This window comes from Panthera pardus, unplaced genomic scaffold (genome assembly GCF_024362965.1).
Source record: "Panthera pardus isolate Hobbes unplaced genomic scaffold, ASM2436296v1 HiC_scaffold_10, whole genome shotgun sequence".
Taxonomy (NCBI): Eukaryota; Metazoa; Chordata; class Mammalia; order Carnivora; family Felidae; genus Panthera; species Panthera pardus.
This window is the reverse complement of record NW_026526655.1, coordinates 43,838,203-43,856,160: the sequence shown is the minus strand read 5'-3', so window position 1 is coordinate 43,856,160 and position 17,958 is coordinate 43,838,203. Positions and strand designations below refer to the sequence as shown.

Genomic DNA, 17,958 nt, shown 5'->3' with positions numbered 1-17,958 from the left:
ATCACTCAAATATTTTCTTCCTTAACTTTGCTTTTGATTGTCCCTGAAAGAGAATGACTATTCTGACTGTCCCCTCAGTGATAGTTTCAACTGCTCTGGAAGTTAATGCCTATCTTTTAGAGGTCTCAAATTCTCTCTGTAGTCCCTATTAGTCTCATGGTGGCCTAGTCATCTTCATTGAAGTTAGATGATATACCAGTCAACCTAACTTAAATATTGTATAGTAATAATTCCTAAATTGATATTACTTACAGGAAGGATTCTTTCTCTTCATATTATTTGTCAATCACAGTCATCTTCAAGTTTGTTCCATTATTCTGGGACCCAGGTGAAAGGGGCATCCCATCTTTGGGACATGCCATTCTTGTCATACAAGGAAAAGATAGATGTCAGAACTATGTGGCAAACATCACTTCCTTTAATATTTCATTGAACAAATCAAGGCAAAGGGCCAAGCCTGCTGTTAAAAGCAGGGAGGTAAAGTCCTCCCATTAGAAGGGACATAAATATTTGGGAACAGTAATTCAATTTACCTAGAGGTTGTTTTCATTCTCAAGAAGGTATCCTTTTGATTGACTTTTGCAATGTTTATAAAATCTTTTTTTTTTTTTTTTTAGGTTTTCCTAATTATACAAGCAAGACTTTCTTATCTCTGACATGGGGTTTAGTCCAATTTAATATTTTCTATCACACTACAAAAAATAAGAGTTAAAATTACTTTGAAAAATAAGTAAATATCTAGAGAACCCATGCATAAAATTGTGATCTAAGTGTAACCAATATTAACTTACAAGCTGATATAATTTTCCTCTGAATGAAGGAAAGTAACTGATTATCACCCCACTCCAGTTCCAGCCATCAGGGGGCCCACAAAAAGAATTTTATATGGTTGTTATTTAGGATGATACCATATAAGTAGTCTCTTCAGGTCTCATGAAAATTTCACCATTTTTGTGTGATGTCACAAGGAAGAGAGGTTTAACATACATAGGTGGCAAATAATAGATTTTTAGATTTAATTATATATGACATGTACATTCAGGCAATCTTTTCTTTTTAGTCTAGCAATTCTTTCTTCTGTATTACTTTTTAAAAATTATTTGTAAACAGCTGGTACCATGGGCACTGAATCCAGCTTTACTTAATCTTGCTGTCTTTGCAGCAGTCCAAAGATACTTTGGAAATTATTGGTTTATTTTCTAAAAATAAAGCAAATGATCTCATTTGGGGAGCCAGCTTCTTCTTGAATGATATTTTACAATTAGATGTCTTAAAACAACTCTGTTTGGCTTTTTAATAACAAACGTGACAATCATGTGCAACAAAATTTATTCACTTATGGAATAATAATAATAATGATAATAATAATATTTATAGCTAACACTTATAGAATGCTACTGGCATTGTTCTAAGTGCCATATATATATATATTCATTTAATCCTCACAACCCTATGAGATAAGATACTAATATTATCCCCATTTTATCCATGAGGGATCTATAATAACTTTAATACATATCTAAATTCAACTTTGGAATAGTAAGTCATGTTTGACAGGGTTTATCAGCAAGACTAGGAAGCTGGCCAGTTAAAGCAGGAAACAAACAGAAGAAAGGGAAGTAGTAGCAGAAGCTGTTTAGAGGTTTCCTGAATCTTACTCTATTCTCTTAACAGAATTCAAACAAACAAAATAGTGAGTCAATTCTTTTAAGCTGTTAGGCAAAGGAGAATTATTTTCTACTTAGCTTTAGGTCAACAAATAATAACCTTTTAGTTCTGGTGAATGGCAAAATCTGGAACTTATACATATGTTACATTATGATCTTGAAATATTAGCCTTTTTTAATCTTCAAAAGAACACAGGAACTCTAGTTAGATTGTTCTTCTAGTTAGAACAGAAACAAAATGCATAAATTCCATTTTTTCCTTTGGATGGTTCATATCTGCTTAATGGCTATGGGACTACAATCTCTTGTGGGATAGCTGCACTTATCTACTGGCAAAGAGGAGTCTAAGAGTACCTCTGACAATCCAGCCACCCATTAATCTGGAGATTATCTATTTGTGGTTATTTTAGTGGACTGTTGTATGTGTATAAAATGTTTTTATAGGGACAGATTTTGTTTTACATGATGATATAATTTAACAAGTAAATAATCTAATGGAAACAGTAATTAACTCCAATTCATAGTAGCTCAGTTGTATTTGATTAAAGAAACATTAACTGAAGATTAAAAAATATTATATATGATGAAGAAAGGAATCAAATTAAAGTATGAATGACTCAAACTTTAATTCTATTTATAGTACTTTTAATTTGCTGTCTATAACTTTTTCATGGTTTTCACAAAGAAGGGGTTAAATTGCATCAGACTCTAAGTCCTTCTAAATGTTAGGACTAACGTGTCCATTTTTACTAGCTCATGCATGGAAGCAGAAACTCTAGAAAATAATATATTACTAGGCTTGCTTTCCATATTTGTTAAGTATACTATAAAGCATTTAAGCCTTTAAAAATGAAAGAAATTTACAAAGAATTTTCATAGGAAAATTAGAGAAGCTAAGAGAAAAGCTAGGAGGAAAATAAGAACTGGATTTGTCAATAGCTTGGAAGTGGAGAGAAAGGAAACAGTCAAAACTGATAACCAGTTATATCTAAGAGGTCACACAATATTCAGGTTTATGTCATTGACAAGTCACTGGAAAGGTTAGGCAGGGCTGATATTCGTTACCTCTCCTCCAAAAGTTGATGTTCCTTTTCCTGAATACTGTATATTATTACTTTGACTCTTCAAATTTTAGTGACAGGTAATGTTAAGTAGTAATAAAAGCCCTCTAAATAATTTGCAATTGTCTGAACTTTTTTTTTTTTTAAGGCGATACTTAACCGATTTACACATGATAGCCTTCTCCAGGTTCTTCCGGTTAAAGAGCAGATAGAAAAAACTTAAACATGAGCAAGACTCTGACATGCCAAAGGTCACAATAGCCTGTAGGGTACAGATTTCCTATTAATCTAGTGCAATATTTTAAGATTCATTAGATTACTAATGCACCTAGTTAATGCACCTGACGCACACCCTTCCTGGTTCATAAAAATCATCCCCATTAACTTTTGTGGATCTATGCATTTAAACCTAATTGTTTCAAGAAACAGTCTAAAAACCTTTTGTCGTGAAGTGCATAGGTAGGCTCAGAGAAAAACTCAAGAGTTTATCAGATCCTTGGCTCTTTTCCCACAGACCAAATAGGATAAACAATAGATACTAGGCTGAAACGATTTAGAGAACCAGAACTCAGATGCTTCTATTTTAAAATGATGAAGCAGCTTTTAAAATACAAAAGTATCTACAATTATGCTTTCCAGCAAACTAGTGTCAAGGGAATCCTTGCTGTTCAAAAATATTTTTGAGATACCAGTGTACATTAAAAAAATAATTTTTAAAAAGGAAAGCAGTCGTATTCTGGAATTTCTCTCGCTCTTCGCCCTCCCCCGATCTCCAACCTTCCAAACGGCTAAGTCGCATAGCTGAAAGGATTTTGCTCATTTTTTCCAAAACACTTCACATCTGGGGAGTGGCCAACCATGGAAAGTTTCAAGTAAATGTAACATTTGGGAGAGAGACGAGGTTCGTCTGGGGCTGCCTTTCCTGGACCGCGGCCCTCAGAGGTGTCTCCTCACGTCCTCACCGGATAGCCCGGGCCAGCTGCAAGCTTGGACCAGCCAAGCTCCGACGGCTCGGCCAGACGCCAGCTCCGGCCAATCCGACTGGCTCCCGGCCACTCGGCTGCAGGGGCTCTTGCCGGTCAGTCTCCCCGACAGTTCGAGGCCCCAGAGTCCAGGAGCCAATCCGCTTCGTAAGTGACGAGACCCCTGACTCCCCAGTTTCCAACTAGGGCAGCCTCGCGGTTGGCAAAGCGAGAGGGAAGCGGCTACGCTAGAGCCCCTCCTGGCTCCCACGCCTCACACGTCAGTTCGGTTCCTCTCCCCGCCCCCTGCCAATCTCCACCCCGGCTCTCCGCGCACCCTGCGCGGAGAGAAATTTGACTGCTACAGTCACCAATCAGGAGAGAGGTCGAGAATCTGAGCCAATCGTAGCAGGGGAAGGAGGGAGGACGCGGGCGTCCTCCCGCCCCCGAGAGGGTGAGCGCGGAATGTCTCTGGCCCTCCCCTGCGCTTCAGCCTCAGTGCGGAATCCTCGGCGGCGTGAGGTGAAGCGGCGGCGGGCAGCCTCCTGAGCAGCAGCGGAGGCTGCGGGAACCGGAGTCCAAACCACACCCACGTCGCTGCTCCTATCCACTTCTGCCCTCTCGGTGTCCCACCGGAGACTGCGTTTCCAGAGGAGAGCGGCCGCCCACGCCCCGAGCATCCTCCCTAGTCTAGCGGGCGCTGACAGACCCGGCGGCATGATGCGACTGCGAGGCTCGGCGATGCTGCGGGACCTGTTCCTGCGGCCTCCCGCCGCTTCCTGCGCAGCTCTGAGGCGGGCACAGCCCCTCGTCACACTGTGCCGGCGTCCCCGAGGCGGGGGACAGGGGGCCGCGGGCCCAGCGGCCGCCGCGCGGCTTTACCCGTGGTGGGGCGGGGGCGGCCGGCCGGCGGGGCCCCTCGCGCGGGGACTGTCTAGCTCCCCTTCGGAGATCCTGCAGGAGCTGGGCAAGGGGGGCACGCAGCAGCAGCAGCAGCAGTCTGGGGCGTCGCCGCCCGCGGCCCCATCGGCTCCCAGCCCCAAGGACGGCCCCGGGGAGACGGATGCGTTCGGCAACAGTGAGGGCAAGGAGCTGGTGGCCTCGGGCGAAAAGTGAGTGTCTCCGCTAGGCGGAAGAGGCCTCCCCCGCGTGGGGCCCGGAATCGGGCCCGGGAGGGGCCTGCGGTGGGGCGGGATGGGAGCGGAGGTTCGAGAAAGAGAAAGAAAGAGATGCCGGGCGGCCTGCGCAGTCTGCGCCATGTGATTAGGTCCGGCCCCGCCCGCGCCTTCCCCGTCGGCGCCCCTCCGCTCGGCCCCCACTTCCCTTCCCCGCCCCTGGCGCGGGCCGCCCGGGAGGAGCCGCGGAGGGGCCGGAGCGGCCGGCCTGGGCCATTCCGCCCCCGCCCCCCCCCCCCGGCCCCGTCCTTTGGGGCTGCGGCTGCCTGGCCCGCGCCGCGTGCTCTGCTCCCCGGCTCCGGGCTGCAGCTCCTGGCCGCCTGCCCAGCTCTCCGTGGGTGATGCCACACGAACATCTCCACCGAGTGACATTTAGGAGTCGGGTGTTTAGCATACACTGCGCCTTCCTGACTCGTCATTTTTCAGGCTCAGGTTTCTTTCTCTCTAAGCCTGCCCTCCTTCGATCGCTCTGCCACTATCTCTTTAGAAGCCTAACGTGGAAGAATATTCTTAATATTTCTGGAGTGGCTTTCAGGCGTGGTGTCGAGCCATCTGGGGCACCGGAAATAATGTTTTCGAAAGGAGATTAAGGAGGAAGAGAGTCATGTGGCCGAGAAGGGGCACGCAGTACAAGACTACCTGTTTGCACTGGGGACCAGCTTTGGCCTGTCTAATGTCTTCCATGAGATGGGCGAATTTTTTAAAATAATCAAAATAGCCAAGATGAAATGTGACTGGTAAAACACTAGGAAAAATCCGAGTTATGTAGTTTTTGTGATGTAAATACTGATAGAATGTTAAGTCATCTATGCCACACAGCATTTTTGACTTAAAACTAAATTGGTTTTTCTTAACAAATGGGAAGCAATTTCTTGGTTATTTTGTCTTGTATAATATAAATGGACCCCAACTTTGTTTTCCCAATATGGGTAAAAATATAACCTGTATGCTTTCTTTATACGCTACCATTTTGCTGACTTTGTACTGACGTTATGTGACCCGTTTTGCCCCCCTGTCACTCACATTACTGTCTTCAGCTTCAGATCACCTTAAGTCAAACTGAAAGTGTGGTGTGATTTTTATACTGAATCACGGGTCTGCTTAATGTTTCCTGTAATTGAAGTTGGCACCTTCCTAAAACATTCCAAGCTTAAGTTTTCCCAGACTGAAAAATGTTATTTTAATGATGGGCAAAATTTGTGGTATTCTGTGATAATGGTTTTGTGTCACAAAGTCTTAGGAGCATATAGGTAGGTCATTTAACATCTTTAGTTAGATGATTTAAATCCCTTCAAGGTCTGAAAAGCTAGACTTTTGTTAAATTTCTATCTCTCGTGTTTTTTAGGGTCTAGAATGTGTATGCTTAATCTCATCTGGTACTCACTTGTACCTTATCATCTGGTTTACCAGGCATGAAACTAGTTTAAATACCTGAGCCCAGGGTTACAGAATTACGAAGTGCAATTGCTAGCATTTAAAAGTTGTCCTTGAAGGCTATGGGATGGGAATTGTTTTCTATTGAAAATGTCTTCCAGTTTGTGTCTTTTCAGTGGCACTAGTGTCCTTTTTTTTCCTTCTTGTCAGATAGGAAATTTAAGCTCACAAGAACTTTCTAGCTTCATTTCCTTCCAAATAAGAAATCGTCTCTTAGCAGTAACTTTGGAAACACTATTTTGGTTAATACTTACTGACAACGATACATAAAAAAAGGTCCTGTACTGTACCCCAGCCACCAAAGAAAATCAGTCTAGGGAGGGAATCCTTCAAGAACATTTGCTCAGCTGACCTGGGAATTTGAATGGCCAATAAGACAATCTTGTTTACCTTAGTTCAAAGGAGTTTCTTTTTCTGCCACTGAAGTTTGGAATAATAGCTAGACTGGCTCAGGAGCAATCCAAGTACTATATATGATAATCCTGAGAGCTTTGAATCAAGGATTTCAAGAGTGAACCCCAGCTGTCTTGAATTCATACATACACTTGAAGAGCACTGGCCTCAAGATTGTTAAGACATTTTTAATCTTTTTAAAGATTCTATTTCCTGAATGATCTGGTTTCCAAATGTAGTTTTCCTCTTTTGACTCCTTCCATTTTGCCTTTGTGTAATAAACATTTCTCTCATTCTGGGAGGTAAGCTTCCAGTTGATCCTGTTATCCTTTCTAATGCTCAGCTTCCAAAATATAGTTCATCCCTCAGTCAGCAAGCCACCTGGAATGCCAGCACTCACGACTCTGCCAGGTTTTATGGAAGATTATTAAAAGAAATAACCATGTGAAATTAAATGAGTTAACATTTTGTAAAAGGCTTAGGACAACAATTTGGTATGTGTTAAAATAGTATGTAAGTGTTTATTAAATAAGAATAAAATTGCTTCATCTTCATGTTGTAAAACATGACAAGGACATTAGCCTTTGAATTTTAGGCTCATACATGAGAAATTTCTTTTTGTTTTTTTAGTTTCCAGAAAAAATTTCTCTTGAAAAATTATTGTATTTCTATTTGATTTGTACTGTTTGTCTTTTTGGCCTACTTACTAGTAAGCTTAGATAATTTAATACTTAACCATAGCAATTTTATTAATTAACATGGCTAACATATTTGCTTTTCCTCCTTTCCTTGGTCTGACTATATTTTATTAACCTTACTATATTATATTCTGGAAAGAGGTGGAATATAAGCAAGTTACCTACTTACCTTTTTTCCATAGTCAAATTCTTTGAACCAGTGTCATCCTAGGCTATGCCATCTCCTTCAACCAACTTCAGTCTGGTTTAGATTCCTGGTTTAACTTAAGATTTTACTACTGTCTTAAATACCCTGTAGAAAATATGATTTTTGCTTAGTTTTCCCTGTAGTGCACTTACTTAATTTTGTTGCTATCATTTTATCATTTTGAAAATCCACTTGGCTGTCTTCATTTTTTAAATTGTCCTCTTTGCTTTCCTGGCACTTTTTGGGTTTGCTCACTGAGTAAACCCTGAGGCTAAGGTCTTTGCTTCTTTCCCACTTGTCTGCCTTCTCCACAGCATGTGCCTTCTCTCAGCTTTGCCTCTCATGATAATATTTCATCTCTCATCCAAACTCTTCTCACGTTTATGTCCATGTATTTGATGACCCAAATTAAAAGTCTGTACCCCCATATCCATTCTTTTGTCTCATTTCAGTCTTTTGAGATTGTTTATAGAGTTTTAATTTCAAACTACCATTCTCTTTCTAAAATACCAATACAGACTGGAATGAGCATTATATCAAAATCACAAATCATGCTGTAGCATTCAATATTCTTGATGAACCTTTATGCCGAATGTTTGCCCAGCATGGACATTTTACCTCACTGTTTCTTCTCCATCAAGCATGCCATGCTTCATTTCTATGAAGCTTGTGTGTATCCTATAGTGAAGAGTCCCTGAAAAGAATTGCCAGGTTGGGATGAGGGACATTTTTGTTACCTTTTGTTTAGGCATTTTATTATTTAGTTAGGAGGGAAAATGATACAACCGAGGACTAGGCTTGGAAATATCAGCACATGTATGCTCTTTAGTAAAAGGGTAATTCATATAGGGTACAATATTGACAATACAGGATACAGTATTCCATTAAAACAGTGAGATCATTTTTTCCCTATCAGATTGGCAGATGTTAAATTAAATCAAGTGATGCGGAGGGTGTGGGGAATAGGAACTCTTACATTGCTAGTGGAAGTATAAATTAGTTCAGCTATTTTGGAAGGTGGTTTGGTAGTATTTGTCAAAAACTGCATACCCATGATGAAGTAATTGAATGTTTGCTCATCTACGTGAAGTCATGGCATTTAAAAATATATTTTGGATTAAATATGCATAATTAAAAATATTAAAAGTGAAAGGAAACATTTTTATACTGGCTTCAGATAGTATGACTTTTGGTAGGTCATTTTTTTTTAATATTTTAATTTTTAATTTTTTAGAGAGCGAGCAGGGGAGGGAGGCAGAGGAGGAGAGACAGAAAATCTTAAGCAGTCTCCACACTCAGCGCAGACCCCGACACAGGGCTCTATCCCATGACCCTGGGATCATGACCTGAGCTACCCAGGTGCCATGGTAGTTCATATTTATTAAATGGAAAGTGAGGGGCATAGAATCATTACATTTGTATGCTGTGAGAATTGAATCTCAAGATTAAATGCTTATGCATTGCAGCAAACATTGAATTGGTCTATAGAACAGTACTTGATAATGAAGTTGAGACAGTGTTTGGCAGGTATAATTTCAAAGTGAAAGAACGTCCGTGAAATAGGTGACAAATTTTGTCATTCTTTAATGCATTTCCTTTTAATGTGTAAAAGTGAATGTATTTACAGTTCACTTAAAATCAAGGTTGAAAGTATATTTGAGGGATTCCTCAACACCTCTGATTTTATTTGTGATTTCTTCCATTAAAATTTTTTTCAGGTTACAGTTACCAGTGAGCTTTAGTTTAGTGGCCATTTGAAGCATACACCATAACATTTTTTGCTGCCTGATACTTCTATTAAACCACGGCTATCTATTTAGTCACGGCTATATCTGTGGTGACCTGTAATTAACGAACTGCATGCTACTTAATAATTTTTAGATGAAGTTCACTGAAAGCATGAATTAGATCCTGAACTTTAGTTTCTGAGTTTTAGCTTCTTCTTTTCAGGCTTTACTGTTTACAAAGAAGTCTGCCTACTTCAAAATCAACTAACTCAGGAAATGACTACCACATTGAATTCAATTTTTTTTATGAGGCGCTATGTAGGGAAAAGTAACAAGGGTTGGAAGGGCACTATTTTAGTCTGAAAAAAATAAATGTCACCTTGAAGAGAACTTTGTTGAAGATGTTTGTGGGTTTGAGTTTCAGAAAGTTACTTAAAATAAGTAAAAAGCTATACTTCTTCCTTGTGACTATGAAGTGAAGAAAAATTATGGCTGTAGAAACAAGGTCTAATTGTAGGATTTGCATTCTTTAAGGAGCACACTCTTTAATTCCTGTATAAGTCAAGGAGTTGCCTGTCTGCCTTTTCACCTTTTAAGTCATTTGCTAGGAAGAATACTTAAGAAAGCTGAGTGAACAGATATATTTATAAAAATAATTGCTAATTATTGATATCTCTGAGGTAAATAGCTTTCAGGTAGAGATACTTAGGATTTTATCCTGGAATCTTTCTACTCAGGTATAAAATTGCTTTGCTTATGAAACATGGTGCATATAACTAATTACTGTACTTGTTACTTTTCTGGCCACTTACAACACAGTAGAAGCATGATAATGTGTTTTCTTGGCTTCCTTTGGGGAGTATTCTCTGGTTTGTATGTAACATTATTGCTTATCGCTTTCTAAATACACGTTTATCGTGAAAACACTAACTTTAAAACGGAACTAACTTTAAAATGGAACTATTAATATTGCATAATGAACAATAAGTTGGTAGATTTCAAGATTTGAATATATGTATATGTGTGTGGGTGGGTTTTTTTGTTTTTTTGTTTTTTTGCCTGTTAATTTCTATTACAGGCCTCTAAAGATTTTTAAATGGTCATCTTCATGAAGGTGTGAGTGACATAGGCACTTCCTTAAGATTCTTGGTGGGAGTTCTTAAGAGACAGAGAGAGAGAGAATCCAAGCAGGCTCTGCAGCTCATCACGGAGACTTGATGTGAGGCTCAGTCTCACAACCATGAGATCATGACCTGAGCTAAAATAAAGAGTTGGATGCCTAACTGACTGAGCCATTCAGGCACTCCAAGAGTACAGGCTTTTTAAGAACAGTTTTAAAACTGTGTGAAACTTTAAATATATTCATACATTTTTAGGAGTCTAGGCTAACAAACTTGAGTTGTAGGAAGATTTATTCATTAATACTTTTGGTACAGTACCCTACATATTAGAGAAGAATGGAAAAAAAACTTGTGTTCAACATTAGTGGAATGGTTGAGTAAATTATGATACATACATACATATGAGAGTCTCTTTTTCAGTCATTTAAAATGTATACAGACACTTTTGGGAGATGTAAGAAAATGTTAGGTCAAAAGTTAGAATATAAAATTTCTATGCAGTATGATCTCAAGTGATCCTTAAGCTTTTTTTTTTTTTCCCCTTAAGCTTTTAAAACATGCTTGGAAAAAGTATTTTGAGGAAAACAAATGATATCAGCAGTTGTGGTTTGTGAGAATGGACATTTTTTTCTCTGCCTCTTTAGAGTTTATTTTAAGATTTCTCATTATGAGTACAATTGACCCTTGAATAATGTGGATGTTAGGGGTGCCAGCCTCTTCTCACAGTCAAAAATTAGGTTACTTCCCCAAAACTTAACTACTGATAGCCCACTGTTGACTGGAAGCCTCACCAATAACAAACAGTCAATACATATTTTGTATGTTATATGTATTACAGACTATATTCTTACAATAAAGTGAGCAAGAGAAAATGTTATTAAAATCACAAGGAAAAGAAAATATATTATAGTACTATACTGTATTTATTGAGAAAAAGCCACATGTAAGTGTACCCACATGGTTCAAACGCTTGTTGTTCAAGGGACATCTGCATTTATAACTTCCATTATTAGAGGAACCACATCTGTTAATTTTAAAATTGTAAATATCTACTAGTCTGCTATTCTAATATACTGTTTCTGGTACATATAACAGGAAGTACCATTACATTAAAAAGTTAAAAAAAATGTACATGGATTTGTATAGCTCTTCTCAGCATTATCCAGTTATATTCACTATTTGCAAACATCAAACTTTTTCTGAACTATTCTTAGTGTAAATCTCCTTAGAAAATGTTGCATATTTTTTGCCACAGTAAAATATAATGAAGAGTTTAATGTTTCTTGTTCCATCTCGGATTTTACCATAAGGGAGCATTACTATAGTGATGTTCGCAGGCAAGTGTTGGCAAACTTTTTCTCTCTGAAGGGTCAAATAGTACATATTTTTGGCTTCACAGGCTATCTGGTCTGGGTTAATACTATTCAAATTAGCTGTTATTAGCAAAGCTGTCATGGATGGTTGGTAAATGCATAGGGACAGCTGTCTTGCAATAAAACTTTATTTACAAACACAGGTGGCACTGCTCTAGTTTGCTGTTAGTGGCCCCTGTACTAAACTGTATTTAGTTGTGTAATGTGTTCCCTCATAATTATGATTAGTTCCACTTTGAATGAGTTTGTTCCTTTGTGGATTTTTGTATCTTGTATCTGTTGCTACATCTTGTTCTGTTCTTCCTGTCTCCACTTTGGCTATTTTCTCTTACTCTCCCCTTCTAGACCCAGTTCTCCTCAGCTTTTAAAAAAAAATGCAGTAAAAATACACATAACAAAATTTTTTATCTTAACTATCTTTAAGGGTATGGTTCAGTAGCATTAACTACTCTTTGAGTCTCTTTTTTTTTTTTTTTTTTTTTTTTAAAGAACTTAAGATAGTTAGACTTTAGGTATAAAATGTGTGTGTATAGGTCTTCTGTGTATATGTAGGTCCTGAGTGAATAAAGTTTATAGTCTTTAGTATGGGAATTTAGGAGGACCGTCTATTTTAGCAGCTCAAAAACTGAAAATTGGAGTTGAAAGTGACTTTAAAGACATCTAATTCCACTTCATTGTACGTAGTTTATAACTTGGCCACATATACTAACTGACCTAACTAAATGACTGAAGTTCATAAATATTAGGATTTATTTTGTCTTTTCATCTACCATTAGATTAATAAAATACTGTACTGAATTGATTACTTTCTAGGTACAATATTGGAAGAGACCTTAAAAACCCATCTCCCTAGTTGATTTTTTTTCTCTTCTGTTATACTCCTGCAAGTTGTTACTCATCTCTGAGTGAATACTTCCTTGACTAGAGTTCACTGCCTTGGAACATAGCACCTTCCATTTTCAGAGCTCTTTTGTTTTTGTGTAGCTGAAGTCTCCCTTTCATTAACCTACATATTTTACTTACTTCAAAGACGTCATCTCTAGTATGGTATTTAAGTGGTTAACAGAATTCACTGTATCTATTTTTACAACTAGATTGATGTATTAAAGGATACTTGACCGAAGGGATAGGTGGACTAACAGAGCTGAACATCAGGGACTTGGTCTGACTAGGTCCTCATCCTCCCCTCAAAGGCAAGCAGGCCGCCCCCTGGGCTGGACTTCTGAAGTTGTACATGTGGACAGTTTGCCATCAGCTGATAATGGATAGCTCAGCCACTAGCTTTTGTGCTTCTTACTTTGGTATGTTCTTGAATGAATTTCAGTAAAATCCAATTAGAACAGCAACCCTAATTTAACATAATCTCATCCTCACTTTTTATAGGATTTAACAAGGTGGAACAACAGTTTAGTTCTCTAACATAAGTAATTTCCATATTAGCATTTTGGTTAGAAATTCTTAAAATATAAGGAGTCTTAACCTTCAATTATTCTGAACGAATTCTAGGTATTTCTCCTAAAATGGAGGGCTAATAATTGAGCACAATTGGTATGGTATACCAGGAAGTATATAGAAACTAAAGACCAGTTTTCCAGGGCTAATTCTGGCACAACCACTTAAGAACTGTGTGACATTAGACATGTTGCTTGACTTTGAGACTCCGTCCTTCCCTGTAAACCTTACTTTAGCACATAGGGTTTTAAGATAGCAGGAGATCCTTTCTTAACAGTAAAGCCTTAAACTATGTAATGTTTTATTTTTAAATTTCACCAATAATTAGACTTGGGGCAGAATGACTTGGAGAATAAGCAGAATTCATCACTTTGTCAGACTTATGATGTATATGGTCAGCCCCCATCAGTTGAACTTTCAACCCCATATGCTTACTTAATTAATTTTTATTGAGGTGTAATTAGCATACCATATTATATGGGTTCCATGTGTACAACATAGGGAGTCCACATTTATATGCATTGGGAACTGATTACATTAAGGCTAGTTACCACCTGTCACCATACGGTGTTGATAAATATTACTGACGGTGTTCCCTATGCTATATATTCCATCCTAATAGCTTATTTTAGAACTAGAAGTTTGTATTTCTTAATCCTTTCCCCCTTTTTGGCCCCCACCTCCCAACCCCTCTCCCCTCTGATAAATACCACCTGTTCTCTGTGAGTCTCAACTTACTGTCAGCCAGCTCACTTTAAATTCAGAATGATAAACCAATATAAAAACAATTTTTTTAAAGATCATTGTTTTAAAATGAAATAAGTAAAAACATCAAAGTGTTTTTTTGTATTGTTAGTGGAGCTTTTTTTTTTTAAACTTAGTTGGGGAAAAAAAGTTCCTGACTTTCTGATAGGTTTACCATGCTATACTAGGTGTTTGAGTTCCATGGGCTTGACCCCTGCAAAAAAATATTAAGGAAGGTAATATGCCAGCCTTGAAGGTTTATAGTTTGGAGAAGTCAGGTAATATGAAATATTATTTAACAAAATAAGACTAAATATAATTCGTTTCAATTTTTTTCCTTCTCATTTTGCAGTTCTTAAAGACTTGATGATTTTCCTTTTCCACCTTTCATTTGATACTAGAGTTTTTTAACTTTTAAGATTTTAAACTATGAGGGAGAGTTTGCAGTGTTGCTCCTAATTATGTTATACTTCCTTAATTTCTCCCACCTGTCAAGGCACAGTTGAATGCTTACTTTGTACTTCCTAATACTTTTATTTTTTATTAAAAAAAATTTTTTTTAAATGTTTATTTTTGAGACAGAGAGAGAGAGACAGAGGATGAGCGGGGGAGGGACAGAGAGAGAGAGAGAGACAGAATCTGAAGCAGGCTCCAGGCTCTGAACTGTCAGCACAGAGCCTGACGTGGGGCTTGAACCCATGAACAGTGAGATCATGACCTGAGCCAAAGTTGGATGCTTAACCCAGGCACCCCTTCCTAATACATTTTTTACCCTTATATCCTAGTACTTGCCATAGTCTTGGCTCTCCTAGGCAGCATCCTTATTTTATTCATCTTTACATAGGCTGTATAAGAAAAGTACAAAACTTAGTGATACAGCCAGGGAGTGCTAAAAAGAGTATAGAAAATCTGGTTGGGGAAAGCCCTGTATAATGATTGAAATGATGATTGATACCTTAAAGGATTAGGAAAAGGAGGATTATAAACAGAAGACTTATATGGATTAAAAAATAAAGGTAAGATAGGATGTATTTACAGATTCATGAATCTAGTTAATTAAAAGTGATAAGTTAAGAATAGATAGTACAAAGCCATATACAGAGAACTGAATACCAGACGGAGGAGCTTAAATTGTCCTTCGGTATTGGGTAACTGGTTGATCAATAAACAAAGTACCTCTTTTTATGTTGCAGAAATTGGCCCTGAATTTAAACACCATATGTACATTTTTAGGAGGTGGTCTCCTCATTTATTATTTAATTTATATAGATCTCTCTCAGCCGTGAAAATTAGGTATTTTAACAGCTCATAAATAGAAACAGCCACCCTAATTCATATATCTTATGCTCTCCCAGTTTACTGTTCCTTGTAAACACCCAGTGAATGCTTACCTTCATTGTCTTGGTCATTCTGTTTCCTTTGCTGGGAATCCCTTTCTGTTGCCATGTTTTCAACTCCTACCCATCTTTCAAGTGTAGCTCAAATTCCATGTCTTCTAAAAAAGCTTTACCTTATTAGTCCATAGTGAAGTAATTTTTCAGAGTGTATCTCATTGTCCCTTTCTTGTAATTACTCATTATGTATGTCTTCTTTTTTCAATTTAGACTGTAAGCAACAACTAACATAATGCTGTACATGTCCTAGATGCCAGTTAAATATATGGCATTTTTTTTTTTTTGTTTTCTTAAAGAATGATTTCTGTGTTTTAGGCAGGTATTTTGTGAGGGTAAAATAGAGGAAGGAATGGGTAAATGAAGTCACAAAATGATGGTGAAAGGATCTTAAGGACAGTAATTAGAAAGGAAGTGAGGGAAAATGAAAGGGAAGGAATAAAAAAGTATGAAACAAGGATTTATCTGGATTTACTAATCTTCTGTATGTGTTCTATTTTAGTTGCTGAGTGTCATGACCATTTTATATTTTTCCCCAGGGAATCTGGAGGGTTCACTTGGGTTTCTCAGTAGTTGTAATGATTTGAAAGCCTCCTACAATCTAGTGGGTTTTTTTTGTCATTAAAATTTAAATACTCCTCAAGGATCTCCTGGTTACTATATGCTTAAAATATACTTTTTAGCTTTAAAATTTTCATAGCAAAATACATTACTGTGACGTGTTGCCACAAATCCATATTAAATTTGGGGAGAGAAAAGGGGGTAATATCAAGAAAGATCTTTGGAGTAATTTCTACCTGTTTGAAAGTTGGAGAGAATCTTTTCATTTATTTGTTCACCAGAGTGTTGAAGCTAACACCTTCTCAGATCAGAGTCTGAGATTTTAAATGCTGAGATAGGTAGTATTCTTTTTATCAATTTTGACCCATTTATTCTGTGAGCATATTTTTTAGAGATGACTTAAATCTCTCCTCAATGGATAAAAATTAGTCTCTTGTCCAAAAGCAAGTAAATATTTACTTTTTTTGCTAGCTCTGACAATAACATGGTCATTTAAATTTTTTTGTGCTCTGTACCATAAGGTAAAGAAGTGTATATTTTATGCTATTTACTTAGCTTTTAGGCAAAGCAAATACCATTTACTGGTGTGGTAAATACATAGAAAGCTTATTCTGCAGTTTTTTAAAGTGACAAACTACCACTATCTAAAGTTTATTTGACAAACCATTTTATGTAAATAATTGGTATGTTATTTTCCACTGATGTTTTGATGGCTGACTCACTTTTTCTTTAAATATTAAGTCATCAGTATTGTTGAATGCTGTTTAATGATTTTGGATCAGAGTAAGACCTAGAAAAATTGTACCTTATGAGAATAATAACTAGGTAGTAAGTTTGAGAGCCAGCATACTGTAGTGGTGAAAAATATGGACTCTGGATTCAGAGAAATGGGTTCTAAATCCGTCTCTGCCACGGTGCAGTCTTGGGAAACTTCTTGAACTATTTGAACCCTGTTTCATTTTATATATATATATATAAATTTATTTTTCCAGGATATGTCTTTAAATTGTGGTAATCTTATGTGTTAGTTTTTAAAGACTTTAGCATGAAATTGATACATTTTAAGGTTTACTTTAAAAACTAAAAGTTGGTGTAACAGCTTTGAAAGCAAGTATAAATGATATTAATACCAATACTAATGTTTCTTTTAGGAGAAATTTTATACGTGCGAGTATAGCTGTTCATGTTCTGTGAACCAGCTCTATATTCTGTTGTCTTTTAAGATAGAAATATATGGACCCACTAGTAATTGGAAAGTAATTATATTAGGAAATAAATACATGTGGTTTTACTGACGTATAGGACTATTAAGTAATCTTTGGGTAATTCAGTAAATATTTAGATAGAATATCTAGAAAACTCTTTTTAAGAGTATAAAAACACAATTTTATACAGACCTATGTTCTGTGAGTTTATTTTATAAAAATAATGTGTACAATTTTCCCATGAAACCTATGGCTAGTCCAAAATTGTTCTGAAATTAAGAAAACGAGTATTCCATCCTTTCTTTCTCTTTAATTTTTTCTCTTACTTTCTTGAAATATAAAGTCTTTTCCATAATATTTTACACACACACACACACACACACACACACACACACAAACACAAACACACACTGTATGTATTTCCCCTTCCTGTTTTAAAAAATACTGATAGATGGGGAGGGGATTTGTTTACCTTAGATCTGTAAGTCTTATAACATCACTGTAATACTTATGATAGTCATTGATGTTCAGAATATTGAAATGTGTTGTGGTTTCAGAGCTAAAAAAAAAGCATTAAATAAGTTCATTATAATTTGTTTAGTTGAAAGCTTTTCAGTGGATAGGAAAAAAATTCCTTTCTTGTTTAAATGTGTGGTTAATTACTGCACTTTATACTAGTTTATTAAGATTATAGTGTCCTTTTATGGTAAAAAGAAATTTTTATTCTAACAATCTTTGTGATTTTTGTGGCATTTGGTCTGTATATGTAAGCCAAGATCACTTTAGAAATATTAACTACAACTACCA

General features: G+C 37.3%; 1 protein-coding gene and 1 long non-coding RNA gene across 4 annotated transcripts in view; one reads left to right on the top strand and one right to left on the bottom strand.

Moving 5' to 3' along the window:
* LOC109274688 (uncharacterized) overlaps window positions 1-4,036 on the bottom strand; it is a 74,662-nt gene extending 70,626 nt beyond the window's left edge. Inside the window, exons 1-2 of the long non-coding RNA XR_002083774.2 lie at window positions 3,691-4,036; window positions 253-363 (exon numbers count right to left, since the gene is read on the bottom strand). This is a non-coding gene — a long non-coding RNA (uncharacterized LOC109274688). The remainder of the gene's footprint in view (window positions 1-252; window positions 364-3,690) is intronic.
* Window positions 4,037-4,185: 149 nt separating this feature from the next.
* The window catches only part of GLS (glutaminase), an 82,792-nt gene continuing 69,019 nt past the window's right edge, over window positions 4,186-17,958 (top strand). For 2 of the 3 annotated variants that reach the window (XM_019462453.2, XM_019462463.2), the window contains exon 1: window positions 4,186-4,802. In XM_019462453.2, coding sequence (XP_019317998.2) covers window positions 4,408-4,802 — 395 coding nt within the window. In that variant the 5' untranslated portion in view covers window positions 4,186-4,407. The remainder of the gene's footprint in view (window positions 4,803-17,958) is intronic. The other variant, XM_019462443.2, reaches the window with a different exon arrangement.